This window comes from Mustelus asterias, chromosome 1 (genome assembly GCF_964213995.1).
Source record: "Mustelus asterias chromosome 1, sMusAst1.hap1.1, whole genome shotgun sequence".
Lineage (NCBI taxonomy): Eukaryota > Metazoa > Chordata > Chondrichthyes > Carcharhiniformes > Triakidae > Mustelus > Mustelus asterias.
The window spans coordinates 95,968,655-95,982,837 of record NC_135801.1 but is presented as its reverse complement, the minus strand read 5'-3'; the positions used below and the strand labels follow the sequence as shown (position 1 = coordinate 95,982,837).

Below are 14,183 nucleotides of genomic sequence, written 5' to 3'. Positions count from 1 at the left end.
GATGGGTATAGATAGAGTGAATGCAAGCAGGCTTTTTCCGCTGAGGCTTGGGGAGAAAAAAAACCAGAGGGCATGGGTTAAGGGTGAAAGGAGAAAAGTTTAAAGGGAATATTAGGGGGGACTTCTTCACGCAGAGTGGTGGGAGTGTGGAATGAGCTGCCGGATAAAGTGGTAAATGCGGGGTCACTTTTTAACATTTAAGAAAAACTTGGACGGGTTCATGGATGAGAGGGGTGTGGAGGGATATGGTCCAAGTGCAGGTCAGTGGGACTAGGCAAAAAAGGTTCGGCACAGACAAGAAGGGCCAAAAGGCTTGTTTCTGAGCTGTAATTTTCTATGGTTCTATCAATGTTTTAGGTATTTTTGGACAGCCTTGTGTATACTATATATATTAAATAATATATCTCAAATAAAGTTTCCCTCAGTTGTCTTCTCTTTGGATTGTAACACTTGATCTTCTCCAATATTTCATCTCCAGGGGATCAATCTCATATTTAACATATAGATTTATGGCATATTGAACACAGTATGGGTCTGTCAGTCCATCCTAATGCTTTCACATAAACTCTTCAGCTCTGTTTATATCACTCAAAAACCAGAGTCTTTTTATATTGTTCAGTCCTTTTGCCGAGCTGTTTAAAATGATGACTCTCCCACTAGTCACAGTCTCTCTCACTAATTCAATTCCAGGTGACACATTCCCAACCAGTATGCAAAAATTGAAATGAATCAATTAACTTGTCTGCTCAATTCCGTAACTAATCCAAATTCTCCTGGTCATTTAACTAAAATCCTGTCTCCTTGTTTGAATGTCCTGAACAAATCTGAAAGCCACAATGGATTTGTGCTGCGTATCCAGCTCATTTATGTCCAATAACAACTTTGATAATGCCGGCTTTGAATATTATTCCTTTTTTTAAAGTGCAGGCTCGAGTTTTCGTGCAGATAGTCCTTTTTAAAAAAATCCTCCAACTTGTTCGACCTGTTTGCACTCACAATAAAACCTGTTAAATGCCTCAGGGTTCGGGAAGAAACGTAATGCAATAATAAAAGTCCGATCCGGAAATTACATTCAGCACTTGGGGAATTTACAAAGTGATTTATAACTGGAGGCAATCACACGCCTAATAAACACCGCGCACTTTAAAGTGGGTTAGGTTGAGAGCAGATGTTACTTTGATCGCCAGGGAGATAAGATCAGATAGGGCCATTTAAAGCTTTATTTGGGTTGTCCGGTGAGTATTTGTCCTCCCGCAGTTAAGATGATTATTACGAATATCGAAGCTCCGCGACCTCAGGAAGTCAAGACACCGAGTACTCGAACTTTAAAAATTCTTGCAATAACTTCAATCTTACTGCTTGTTGTTATAGTGACTGGGCTGATTGCTGTTGTGTTGGGTGAGTATGATTTTTATTCTTTGGATGCGCGTTTCTATTTATTATTGGTACATTAAAATTTCTTGAGGATTTTTAATTTGAATACTGCATTTTTCTTTTCTGGAAGAGTAAATTGGAAAGTGTTATTGCACTGTAAGTAACTAATCCAGCTCAAGACTTTTTTTAAAAAAAAGCTGATTTGAAAGTGGACACTGCAGAATGTTGGAAATATACAGCAGCTCAGACTATTAATGTGTTGAGTCTATACCCTTCTGAGGAAGGGTCTAAACGTGAAACTTCATTTGTCTGCCCTAGAGATCTGTACTCTTCCCAACTTTTGCTTTCAATGTTTGCGAACTGCTTAGCTCCTGTTGACTGTTGCAGTGCATGTGGCGCAAATGCACCCACAATGTTGTTCGGGAGGGAATGTTAGGGTTTTGACACAGGAACAATGAGACAGTGCCAAGTCAGGGTGGTGTGTGGCTTGGAGGGAAACTTGCTGGTTGTGGTGTTCCCATGTAGTTGTAGACTGTGGCGGTTGTGGGTTTGGAAGGTGCTGTCTCACGAGCCTTACAGTGCCTGCAGTGTCACTTGTACACCCTGTCACTGGTGGAGGGAGTGAAAGATTGTGGATGGGGTGTCAGTCAAGTGGCTGGATGGTGTCGGGCTTGTTGGAACTGCATTCATCCAGACAAATGGAGAATATTCCACCTCACACTATCTACTTCCTTGTAGAAGGACAGGCTTTGGTAAGTCAGACAGTAAGTTAATCACTACATGAATCCTAGCTCTGACCTCCTATTTGAGCATTGTGTTCCAGATCCTGACCACTTGCTGCCTTTGTTTTTAAAAAAAAAATCACCACTTGTTGCTGCTTTAGCTTTCCAATCAGTGTGTCTCCTCCTTTTTGGCAGCAGGAACAGTTGGTCTCTCTGCATCTACTCCCGCAACCCCCCCCCCCCCCCCCTCCAGGCCAGGTACCCTGCCCAAAGCCCCTGTGATTTTTACACCTCTATTGAATCTTTTCTCTAAGAAGAACAAGTCCCTTATCCCTGCAGGTAATGTCACAAATATTTGTCTGCTCCTTGACTCTAAGATTAGGTAAAGCCACCTTTTAATGGACACTAATACAATATGTGGAATATGGACAAAACTGGCTGAAATAGAGACAAACTTGAAATGGCTGCAAATAAGATATCACTCGCCAAAGAGATACACAGCCTTATCAAGTGCACCTGGGAGTTACTTGAGCTGACAAAAGACAATGAGTCATGTCAAAACTAGCCTGCTAGTTGTGCAAAACGAGTCCTGTTAGACCTGGCTAACAATGCTATCCATTACAACATCTATGGTCGGCGCACATTGCAGACTCCAAGTTGTCTGCAAAACCCAACAGGTTTGGGTCCAGGCTGTCTTGCAAAACCATCTCGATGGGAAAGTGATCACCTCCTGAAGACCATGAAAAACCATTTTGCATCTCATCAGCTCCAAGTACTCAGCAAATTCGACTGGGAGAAGCCTGTCAGAATTTCAAAAGGCTAAATCTTTTTAAAATTGGATAAAGACAAAGGACACGGGCCTCTTTTTTAGCCAGAGCACACTGGTGGCTCACGGCTCCACAACGACAGCCAGGGACACTTTTTTTTTTCTCTCAGCTGAACCAAGCAACTTCTGACTGAGCTGCAACATTTGTTCCTTATTGGCTCCAACAACTGAAAAGACTCCAATCACTCTTCAACCACTGAAGAAAGAAACAAGTACTTTCCAGGACACAAGAAACTGCATTTTTGGATACAACCCTAGACTGAAGGCCTGGGTTGCAGCACACAGATTTTTATACCTACCTGACCATGTGACCAAGTTGCGTGTCTCTTGATGGTCCTTGCAGTCCCTGGAAATCCCAATTAGCCAAGTGTTGAAGGGCGCCTGGGAATTGTATAAACCTAATAATGTCATTATAGTAACTGGTTGTGTGCATGTTGACAAGTCTGGTTAATTGCATTTCTTCCTAAATAAAATTTTGGCCTTTTGTGTCACCCACTCATCTAGCTCTGTGATCCACCAGAACACTAGACCACTCCCCAATGTGAGACATCTGCCATTTCCTCCATCTGCAGGAAAGCGACACATCCAAGAGTGGTAGGGGAGTAAAAGAACCCCCTACAACACGCCTTCCTAACATCTGGTGCCCACACCTGGACATAATGCTCCAGTTCAGGCTGAACCAATATTTTATACAAGTTTATCATAACTTCCTTTCTCAGCCCCTAATTAAGCCCAGGATCTTGGTGCTTTATAAACAGTATTCTCAACCTGTCCTTCCACCTTCAGTGATATGTGCACAGCCACAGATCTTTTCTGTTTCTGCAACCCTTTAGAATTGTACTCTTTATATTCCTCTCCTCATTCTTGCTTCCAAATATATTGTTCTCGCTTCGCCTGAAATTGCATTTGCCATTGTCTGCCCATTTCACCAGTCGATTGCTAGCCCCCAATTTTGGAATTGTCCTGTGCACCCAAGTGTAGGTCATTAATGTAGAGAAAAGCAGTGGCCCTAATACTGACCCAACACACATCTGCCCCTGTCTGAAAAAGAGCCATTATTGTTTTCTGTTCAACCAATTTTGTATTAATGTTGCTGTTATCCCTTTGTCTTCCATGGGTTCTCATTTTGATGAGCCTGTTTAGCATTTTATCAAACTCCACACCCTCTGTTACCTTGTCAGAAAACCCAATTTGTCCACGCTGTGTTTTGGTTCCAATATTTATTCAAGTCCAAAATTACTCTTTCTGAAATATTTCACACCAAGGTTAAACTGACTGGCCTGTAGTTATCATAAATCAAAATGAACTGGTAGGGTCGGCGATAATTTTTTTCAATAGTGGGGGTCACCAATTTTTTTTTTTTGCATCATTAAATTGAGGTTTCTACTTGCAAAGTGAGTTTTTTGACATGAGTGGTGAGCTGTTGAACACCATGAGTTTAATATTTTGTTTTGGAGTATATTTCTGGGTCGCAACCCTGCATCGTGTTGGTGCCTGACACAGTTTTTGACAAGCTGTCGGTTAGTTGCCAGCACGTACACTCATTCAAGTTAGGATGACTGGCAGGCTGTCCCCTGACTCTGGGGAGCCAATTGGAGGAGGCATCTGCTTGAAGATTTTATTTTGAAGCCATAGCTGCTAGACTAGGTAGGGCCTCCATACACATGTACACAGTGGCCTTGAGTTCTTTTTAACGGATAGAATTGTTTGCCTGCAGTTTGTAGCTGGTTGTCTTTACTCCCTAAAGTGCCACGTTTAAAATGTCCCTGAGGTAGGAACATGCCAGCAGACAGGCCTGCAATTTCCTGACACCAGCCTGTCAACTCTGATTTCATTGCGCTCCTGTTCAACAATCCAGCACCAGCTGCATGACTGCAAAATGCTGGAGAAAGTCAACTGATACCTATGGAGAAAATTGACCAATTGTTTTGACACTTGTCAAAGCTCTGTGCTTAACATTTTATTTTAAGAGGGCTAAAACATAGAACATTGCAGAAGTCATGTGCTTTATAGGGCTTTTATGTGTGGGGAATATTCTTGCTGCAGTCGTTTTGTTTTTTGGGGGAGGAGAAAACAAGATTTCTCCAATTGGGGAACATAATTAGATTAGAGCAATTTAATAGTGTGTTTTTTTAAACAAAACAGCTTTGTCCTAATCCAAACTGTGTTCTGACTAAGTCAGTGTAACTTGAGAGCTTTGGCATGAAGTATTGTTTAATACTAATTGGTTTATGTATCTTGTCTCCTAAAACAAATGTTTTATTTTGCAGTCCTTTACTTCCCAGTCAAATGTATTGACAATGAAGCTTGTAAAAGATCTGATCATGCAGCGTGTGGTACGTGTGGCAACTATATTTCTACTTAAGTTAAAATATTGAAAAAGCACTTGTGCTTTTATACAAGGATACTTGTGTGAATTTCAGTTTGTACAAGCTATTGGTTGGGCTGTCACTCTGGGCACCTACATCAGAGTGATAGATCTATGCAATATGTACAATGGAGATTAAACAGAACATGAAATGGGAGGTTACAGTTAAAAGTAAGCTCCAAACTTGGGAATTAAAAGCTTTCTAAACTCAAAGGGTGACGAGCCACTATTTGGTTAATTGGTAACCAGAGTGCAAACTCCAGACCTCCAGGTAAGTAATTGGAGGGGCAATGGAAATATTTTTCATGAAGGTTTGTGCTTTACCAGTGATTTTGAGTCGGCACCCATAACACTGTTAGATAGCTTCAGATAAGAGTTTGCACAAGTCTGGGCTGCCTCTAGGAATATGGAAAAAGATTGTTTTCTGCTGTCATTTTAAGTCCTAATATTCATTCTAATTTTTTTTTTCTTGTGGAAGGTTGTGGACGTCAAAAAGGAGTAACTGGCAGGATTATAGGTGGAACAGGCACAAGGAGTGGCGAGTGGCCCTTTCAAGTCAGTTTGCAGCTTAATGGAAATCATGTTTGTGGAGCAACCCTTGTGGCCTGTAGGTGGATTCTGTCTGCTGCACATTGCTTTGAGCACAGGTAAATGTCAATTATCCACTGTTAACATTCAGCTGTCATAGATTTAATTTTGGCTCTTGCCACTCACAGGTGGCTTGAACAGTAAATAACCCAGATTGGATACACATTCAATTTCTTAAATGACAAACCAAATAAACATCTGGTGAGAGATCCATTTTGCAAATCAGTAACTGCTCTAATTTGCAGTAAAATAAACCCACTGAATTAGAAGGCTTGATTGGACTTTAAATTCAAATGGTACAACTTGCTTCATTATCATTGTCCTGTATTTGAATCTTCTCTTGGCATTTCTTGCCTGACTACCTTAGAACATTCCCTTTTTTTATAAAACTGTCAATCTACTTGTGGCCTGTATGGGAAATTTGTTTTAAGCTGTGATTGGGGGAAGTATTATCATTTTGAAACAAAAGGTAAAATTTGCAGCACAGTGAAGAATGGAGTACAACAAATTTAGATAACTCCTTGAAGGAGCTGGCACAGTTCCTCATTTACCTCCTGTGTACGATTACATGAACGCAATGGATGAGAATTTTTCTGTTACTTTCTTTAGCCTTGAACAAAGGATTTTGTTACTTTATCGCATCACAAATTTATTAAATGCCTGAAGTCTTAAAAGTGATAACTGCCATTCGGCCGAACTGGATATTTGTTTTAAAATAAAACATTGTTCAATTTTTAAAGAAACGTTGCACATTAGTGAGAATGAACCACAAATTACTTGACATAATTCTGATAAAGGGGTCATTTTAATAACTTTTCAATGACATCTGCTGATCTTGCACTGAAGGCACCACCTTTCTGAAGTTTCACTACTTCACAAGTGGTGATGAAGGTGGCTGTTTGGCTTGCATTTTTTCATTCTGCCAGAAAGACCATGGACCTCCCATTGCATGAGCCAATTGCTCCTGAGATTTCCACATCCATTAGAATATTTCAGCTGGCCACCTAAGAACACCGTGATTACAATTGTCAAAATACTATAATATGAACTTGTATATTGTATTAATGTATCTAGCACCATAGTATCCATACAGGTGCTGAAAAGGGCTATCTCGTCCAATGAGTCTGTAGTGACTAGACTTGGTCAATTTCTCTGAGACATTGTGTCACACTCTCCTCTGTTTTGAATTCCAGGAATAGTGCAGAGGACTGGACTGCTGTTTTTGGCTTGCATTTCCTAGATCGGCCAAACAACCATGAAGTCCAACATCGCAAAATTAAGAAGATAATTATTCACCCTCAGAAAACATCGGCTTCCTATGATTATGATGTTGCCCTTTTGGAGTTGGCGCAGCCAGTCCAATATACTGATTTAGTCCAACCAGCTTGTCTCCCTGCAGCCACTGCATCATTCCTGTCTGGAAGGAGATGTATGATTATTGGATGGGGGACAACAGAGGAAAATGGTATATATCTTGATCTTAGTTTTGTATGAGTTAAAGTATAAAGTTTGAACCACAGTTCCAAATACTTTCATACTTGCTCCACTTAGAAAGGTAATCAAGACAAATTGTCAATGCTCCCCAAGCATACAGCACAGAGTTGCTATGTGCTTCATGGAGTGGAAAAGCAAGTTGGAAACTTGATTCACAAGGGTTATTTTTAGAGTCTAGCAAATAGTAACACTGAAGGCATGCATTCTGGCATTTACTAACATTTACACATTTTAAAAACTATAATGTCTACATCAATCTATGATTTCATTCATTTGCTGTACTTGTGGTTACTGCTCCGTATAAGCAGTCACTGTAAGATGAGGCCTGCTTTCCAACCCTGGGCAGGTGGAAGGTGAGAGTTAAACTTTCTCCAACTGCTGCAGAAATTGGGATTAAGCTTTTTGATTCAAGAGCCACACCAGTCATTGTGCTGTGCAGAGTGGGCAGGATGTTTCTCCTGGCCAACAGCAATGAGGGGGCTCATGGTCAGTCATTGTCATGTTGTTGGGTAATAATCATTCCAGAGTCATGTTGGACTTGAAATGTTTTTCTCTCCCTGCTGACACTGCCACACCTGCTTGAGACTTTTTAAGCAGAAAATGTTGATTTCAGATCTAGCATCTACACACTTGGGTGATGGACTGCAGAGGTTTTATTGTCCAAAAAAAGGTGTTTGGTATGGCTGGGTGTGATAGACCTAGGCTTTCCTTGCAGGGTCCAGCAGAGTACCCTTGGTGCCACAAAGGGGTGGCCTGGTCCATCTTGACTGTACTTACATAGTCATTGCTTTTTTTTTTTAAGAGATCTTGTTTTTCTTGAGGGCCAGACATAAACCTGTACAACAAATAACTGATGTGGAGATGCCGGTGTTGGACTGGGGTGAACACAGTAAGAGTTTTAACAACACCAGGTTAAAGTCCAACAGGTTTATTTAGTAGCAAATACCATTAGCTTTCGGAGCGCTGCTCCTTCATCAGATGGAATGGAAATCTGCTCTCAAATAGGGCACAGAGACACAAAATCAAGTTACAGAATACTGATTAGAATGCGAATCCCGACAGCCAACCAGGTCTTAAAGATACAGACAATGTGAGTGGAGGGAGCATTAAGCACAGGTTAAAGAGATATGTATTGTCTCCAGACAGGACAGCCAGTGAGATTCTGCAAGTCCAGGAGGCAAGCTGTGGGGGTTACTGATAGTGTGACATAAATCCAACATCCCAGTTTAGGCCGTCCTCATGTGTGCGGAACTTGGCTATCAGTTTCTGCTCAGGGACTCTGCGCTGTCGTGTGTCGTGAAGGCCACCTTGGAGAACGCTTACCCGAAGATCCGAGGCTGAATGCCCGTGACCGCTGAAGTTCTCCCCCACTGGAATCACTGAAACAACTATACGATGACATCAACAAGTCCCATCCCACCATCAGACTCACCATGGACTACTCTCCTGAATTGGTTGCATTCTTGGACACACTCATCTCCGTTGAGGACGGTCACCTCAGCACCTCACCTATACCGCAAGCCTATGGATAACCTCATGATGCTCTGCTTCCACCCTAAACACATTAAAGAAGCCATCCCCTATTGATAAGCCCTCCGTATACACAGGATCTGCTCGGATGAGGAGGATCGCAACAGACGCCTCCAGATGCTGAAAGATGCCCTCATAAGAACAGGATATGGCGTTCGACTCATCGATCGACAGTTCCGACGCGCCACAATGAAAAACCGCACCGACCTCCTCAGAAGATGGACACGGCATCTGCTCCGGAGCCTTCAACATGTCATTGATAAAGACTAACACCCCCACTACTTGCCCTCAAACAACTGCACAACCTCAAACAGACCATTGTCCAATGCAAACTACCCAGCCTTCAGGAGAACAGTGACCACGACACCACATAACCCTGCCACAGCAACCTCTGCAAGACATGCTGGATCATCGACATGGATGCCATCATCTCACATGAGAACACCATCTACCAGGTACACGGTACCTACTCTTGCAACTCTGCCAACGTTGTCTACCTGATACGCTGCAGGAAAGGATGTCCCGAGGCATGGTACATTGGGGAAACCATGCAGACGCTACGACAACGGATGAATGAACACCGCTCTACAATCACCAGGCAAGACTGTTCTCTTCCTGTGGGGGAGCACTTCAGCAGTCACAGGCATTCGGCCTCTGATCTTCTGGGAAGCATTCTCCAAGACGGCCTTCACAACACATGACAGTGCAGAGTCGCTGAGCAGAAACTGATAGCCAAGTTCCGCACACATGAGGACGGCCTAAACCGGGATGTTGGATTTATGTCACACTATCAGTAACCCCCACAGCTTGCCTCCTGGACTTGCAGAATCTCACTGGCTGTCCTGTCTGAAGACAATACACATCTCTTTAACCTGTGCTTGATGCTCCCTCCATTCACATTGCCTGTATCTTTAAGATCTGGTTGGCTGTCGGGATTCGCATTCTAATCAGTATTCTGTAACTTGATTTTTGTGTCTCTGTGCCCTGTTTGAGAGCCAATTTCCACTCCATCTGATGAAGGAGCAGCACTCTGAAAGCTAATGGTATTTGCTACCAAATAAACTTGTTGGAATTTAACCTGGTGTTGTTAAAACTCTTAGAACAAATAACTGGCCAGTTCGACAGTATTAACATGAGCCTGTTGCCTTCATTGTTCAGTGCTCTGTGATCTTGTTTTGAAATAATTCTTAAATATTAAAATTTTTTCACTTGCCAGGATCACCTAGTAATGAGCTGTTGCAGACTGAAGTGAAGGTTTTCAACAATAGCCAGTGTCAAATTGGCAAAATAAGAATAACTAAACAGATGATTTGTGCAGGGCTCTTGGAAGGTGGCAGAGATGCATGTCAGGTACAAATTGTTTTTCCTTCTACTCTGAATTGTCTTTTAAATGTGGCACTTTCCATAGACTTTCACACCACATGTATCAACTGAAGAGACAGAAGGAATTGCTTTACACGGAAGGAGCTATATAAATGCACAGAGCCCTCCCCAACTTTCCAGACCTAAGGGCTGAAGGCTTGGCTGCTGATGGCTTGGTGGGATGGATGACTGAGTGCCCAAAGTTGATCAAAGAACAATACAGCACAGGAACAGGCCCTTCGGCCCTCCAAGTCTGCGCTGCACACGTGCCCACTAGACCATTCTTTTGTATCCCTCTATTCCCAGTCTGTTCATGTGGTTATCTAGATAAGTCTTAAACGATCCCAGCCTGTCTGCCTCAATCACCTTGCTTGGCAGTGCATTCCAGGCCCCCACCACCCTCTGTGTAAAATACGTCCCCCTGACATCTGTGTTGAACCTTGCCCCCTTCACCTTGAACCCGTGACCCCTTGTGTTCGTCACCTCCAACCTGGGAAAAAGCTTCCCACTGTTCACCCTATCTACGCCCGTCATAATTTTATACACCTCTATTAGGTCACCCCTCATCCTTCATCTTTCCAGGGAGAACAACCCCAGTTTACCCAATCTCTCCTCATAGCTAAGACCCTCCATACCAGGCAACATCCTGGTAAACCTTCTCTGTACTCTCTCCAAAGCCTCCATGTCCTTCTGGTAGTGTGGCGACCAGAACTGGACGCAGTATTCCAAATGTGGCCTAACCATCGTTCTATACAGCTGCAACATCATATGCCAACTTTTATATTCTATGCCCTGTCCAATAAAGGCAAGCATGCCATATGCCTTCTTCACCACCCTCTCCACCTGTGCTGCCACCTTTAAGGATTTGTGGACTTGTACACCCAGGTCCCTCTGTGTGTCTATACTCCTGATGGTTCTGCCATTTATTGTATAGCTCCCCCTTACATTAGATCTACCGAAATGCATCACTTCGCATTTATCTGGATTAAATTCCATCTACCATTTCTCCGCCCAATGTTCCAGCCTATCTACATCCTGCTGTATTCTCTGACGATGTTCATCACTATCCGCAACTCCAGCAATTTTCGTGTCGTCCGCAAACTTACTGATCACACCAGTTACATCTTCCTCCAAATCATTTACATATATCACAAACCGCAGAGGTCCCAGTACAGAGCCCTGCGGAACACCACTAGTCACAGACCTCCAACTGGAAAAAGACCCCTCCACTGCTACCCTCTGTCTTCTATGGCTAAGCCAGTTCTCCACCTTTTATCCCGTGAGATTTAACCTTTTGCACCAGCCTGCCATGAGGGACCTTGTCAAACGCTTTACTAAAATCCACATAGACGACATCCACGGCCCTTCCCTCGTCAATCATTTTTGTCACCTCCTCAAAAAACTCAACCAAATTTGTGAGGCATAACCTCCCTCGTACAAAACCATGCTGTCTATCGCTAATGAGATTATTCAGTTCTAAATGCGCATATATCCTATCTCTAAGAATCTTCTCCAACAACTTCCCTACCATGGATGTCAAGCTCACCGGCCTATAATTACCTGGGTTATCCTTGCTACCCTTCTTAAATAACGGGACCACATTTGCTATCCTCCAATCCTCTGGGACCTCACCTGTGTTCAGTGAAGAGACAAAGATTTCTGTCAGAGGCCCAGCAATTTGATCTCTCACCTGAGGAGTCTAGGATTGATGCCATCTGGCCCTGGGTATTTGTCTGTCTTAATGTTTCCTAAAACACCTAACACTTCCTCCCTTGTAATTGAGATTTTTTTCTAATGGGTCAACACATCTCTCTGCGACAATACCAGTCAACATGTCCCTCTCCTTTGTGAATACTGATGCAAAGTATTCGTTTAGGATCTCACCTACTTCCTTTGGTTCTAAGCATAATTCCCCTCCTTTGTCCCTGAGAGGTCTGATTCTTTCCCTAACAAACCTCTTGTTCCTAACGTATGTATAAAATGCCTTGGGATTCTCCTTAATCCTGTCTGCCAAGGACATTTCATGACCCCTTTTTGCCCTTCTAAGTCCCTGTTTGAGTTCTTTTCTACTTTCTCTGTATTCCTCCAGTGCTCCATCTGTTTTTAGCTGCCTGGACCTCATGTATGCCTCTTTTTTTTTCTTTTTGATTAGACCCACAATTTCACTGGTTATCCACGGCTCTTGAATCCTACCTTTCCTATCCTTCCTCTTTACAGGCACATGCCTGTCCTGCAGTCCTATCAACTGCTCCTTAAAAGACTCCCACATGCCAGATGTGAATTTACCCTCGAACAGCCACCTAATCCGGCTGTAGTTAGCCTTCCCCAATTCAGTACCTTACCCATAGGATAACACTCATCTTTTTCCATTACTATCCTAAAGTTTACAGAATTGTGGTCACTATTTGCCACATGTTCCCCATCTGCAACTTTGATGACCTGACCGGTCTCATTCCCCAGTACTAGGTCCAGTATAGCCCCCTCTCTAGTTGGACTGTCAACAAATTGTTCCAAAGAACCTTCCTGTACGCATTTTATAAATTCTTTCCCATCCAGGCCCCCAGCCCTAAGTGATTTCCAGTCTGAGAGGGAAATTAAAGTCTCCCACTACAACAACCCTATTTTTTCTGCACCTGTCCAGAATCTCCTTGCATATCCATTCCTCAAATTGCTGTTGGGGAAAGCCCAGAAGAGCACATCCTATTGGACTACCCATCCTTGTGCTGATCTTAAAATTGCAAAACATGTAACTGCTCTTTTCCTCTGGGATTAATACATTACAACTTCACCCGATTAATGCTTTTTTAAAAAAAAACATGTTCCTGAAGCTTTTTGTCATTTTCTCATCAGGACTAATGCAAGAATACAATTGTGACAATTTATATAACAGAAGAAGAGGGGTGCTGATTTGATCGGCAAGTTGACTAAGCCCAGGAATCCTATTTTCCTGCGATATAAATTGTTGCAATTGTTTGAAATTTGGCTGCCTTGAAGGTTGGTGGTCACTATAAACTTGAATCCTGGGTGATGTGCTCTATTTGAGGACTGAAATGCATTTGGTTCCATCCATAATAAAATTTGAATTGAAAATTAGTCTCTAACCATTACCATGAAACAAACCCCATCTAGTTTACTCATGTCCTTTTTAAGGAAGAAAGTCTGGCCTACATGTGACTCCAATTCCACAACAATGACTATCTCCTCTGCAATACCCAACAAGCCACCTCCATTCAAAGGCAATCTGGGATAGGCAACAAATGCTGCCCTCACTAATGTTGCCCATATCCCTTCAAAGGATAATAAAGGTTTTCTTTTAAACAGGGCTACTAATGTGACACTTGTATCTTCCCAAGGGAAGAAAATGTGTTGCTGGGCCTATTCTTGCTATTCCATAATTCTGCAATCATGTGAGTGGAATTATATGTGTTGGGTTGTATGACAGTTTACCAACTTTGACTATTAAACCAGTTGCATTTTATTTAGCACAAATTCGGAACCTTTATCTGTTTTGGTTGTTTCTGCCACCTGACAAATTACAAGATCTCAATTGCACAACGTGCTATGCATGGCTTTAACTAAACCTCTTGGTTTAACTACTGAACTGGTACTTGATTCAGTAACAAATCAAATGCACTTTTGATGTGTTGATTCTAGGGAGATTCTGGAGGACCCTTGCTATGTCAAGATGAGAATTCTCGGGCATGGATGGTGGCTGCAATTGTTTCTTTTGGAGCAGGCTGTGGAAGACCTAATCACCTAGGGGTCTATGCAAGGACAACGGCCTTCCGGGAATGGATAGGAGAAATAACACATTGATGAAGTGATGCTGCCAGTCTGAGTCATGGTGATATGGAACTCATCATAACAGATAATGGCTTACAAGTGGACCATCCATAGTTACATGACACTAGTGACTGGA

General features: G+C 42.6%; 1 protein-coding gene across 1 annotated transcript; it reads left to right on the top strand.

The window, feature by feature from the left end:
• Positions 1-1,138: 1,138 nt before the first annotated feature.
• Positions 1,139-14,102, top strand: LOC144508739 (transmembrane protease serine 6-like). Its single transcript, XM_078237069.1, has 6 exons — positions 1,139-1,398; positions 5,193-5,258; positions 5,769-5,937; positions 7,072-7,343; positions 10,119-10,252; positions 13,919-14,102. Exons 1-6 carry the CDS (start codon positions 1,263-1,265, stop codon positions 14,078-14,080), a joined length of 939 nt encoding a protein of 312 aa, XP_078093195.1. The 5' UTR covers positions 1,139-1,262; the 3' UTR covers positions 14,081-14,102.
• The last annotated feature ends 81 nt before the right edge of the window (positions 14,103-14,183 follow it).

Excerpts from the sequence above, each read along its gene's own strand:
- LOC144508739 (XM_078237069.1), top strand. The coding sequence starts at position 1,263 with ATGATTATTACGAATATCGAAGCTCCGCGACCTCAGGAAGTCAAGACA. Across the intron at positions 5,259-5,768 it reads ATCTGATCATGCAGCGTGTG|GTTGTGGACGTCAAAAAGGA; the intron begins GTACGTGTGGCA and ends TTCTTGTGGAAG. Across the intron at positions 7,344-10,118 it reads GGGGACAACAGAGGAAAATG|GATCACCTAGTAATGAGCTG; the intron begins GTATATATCTTG and ends TTCACTTGCCAG.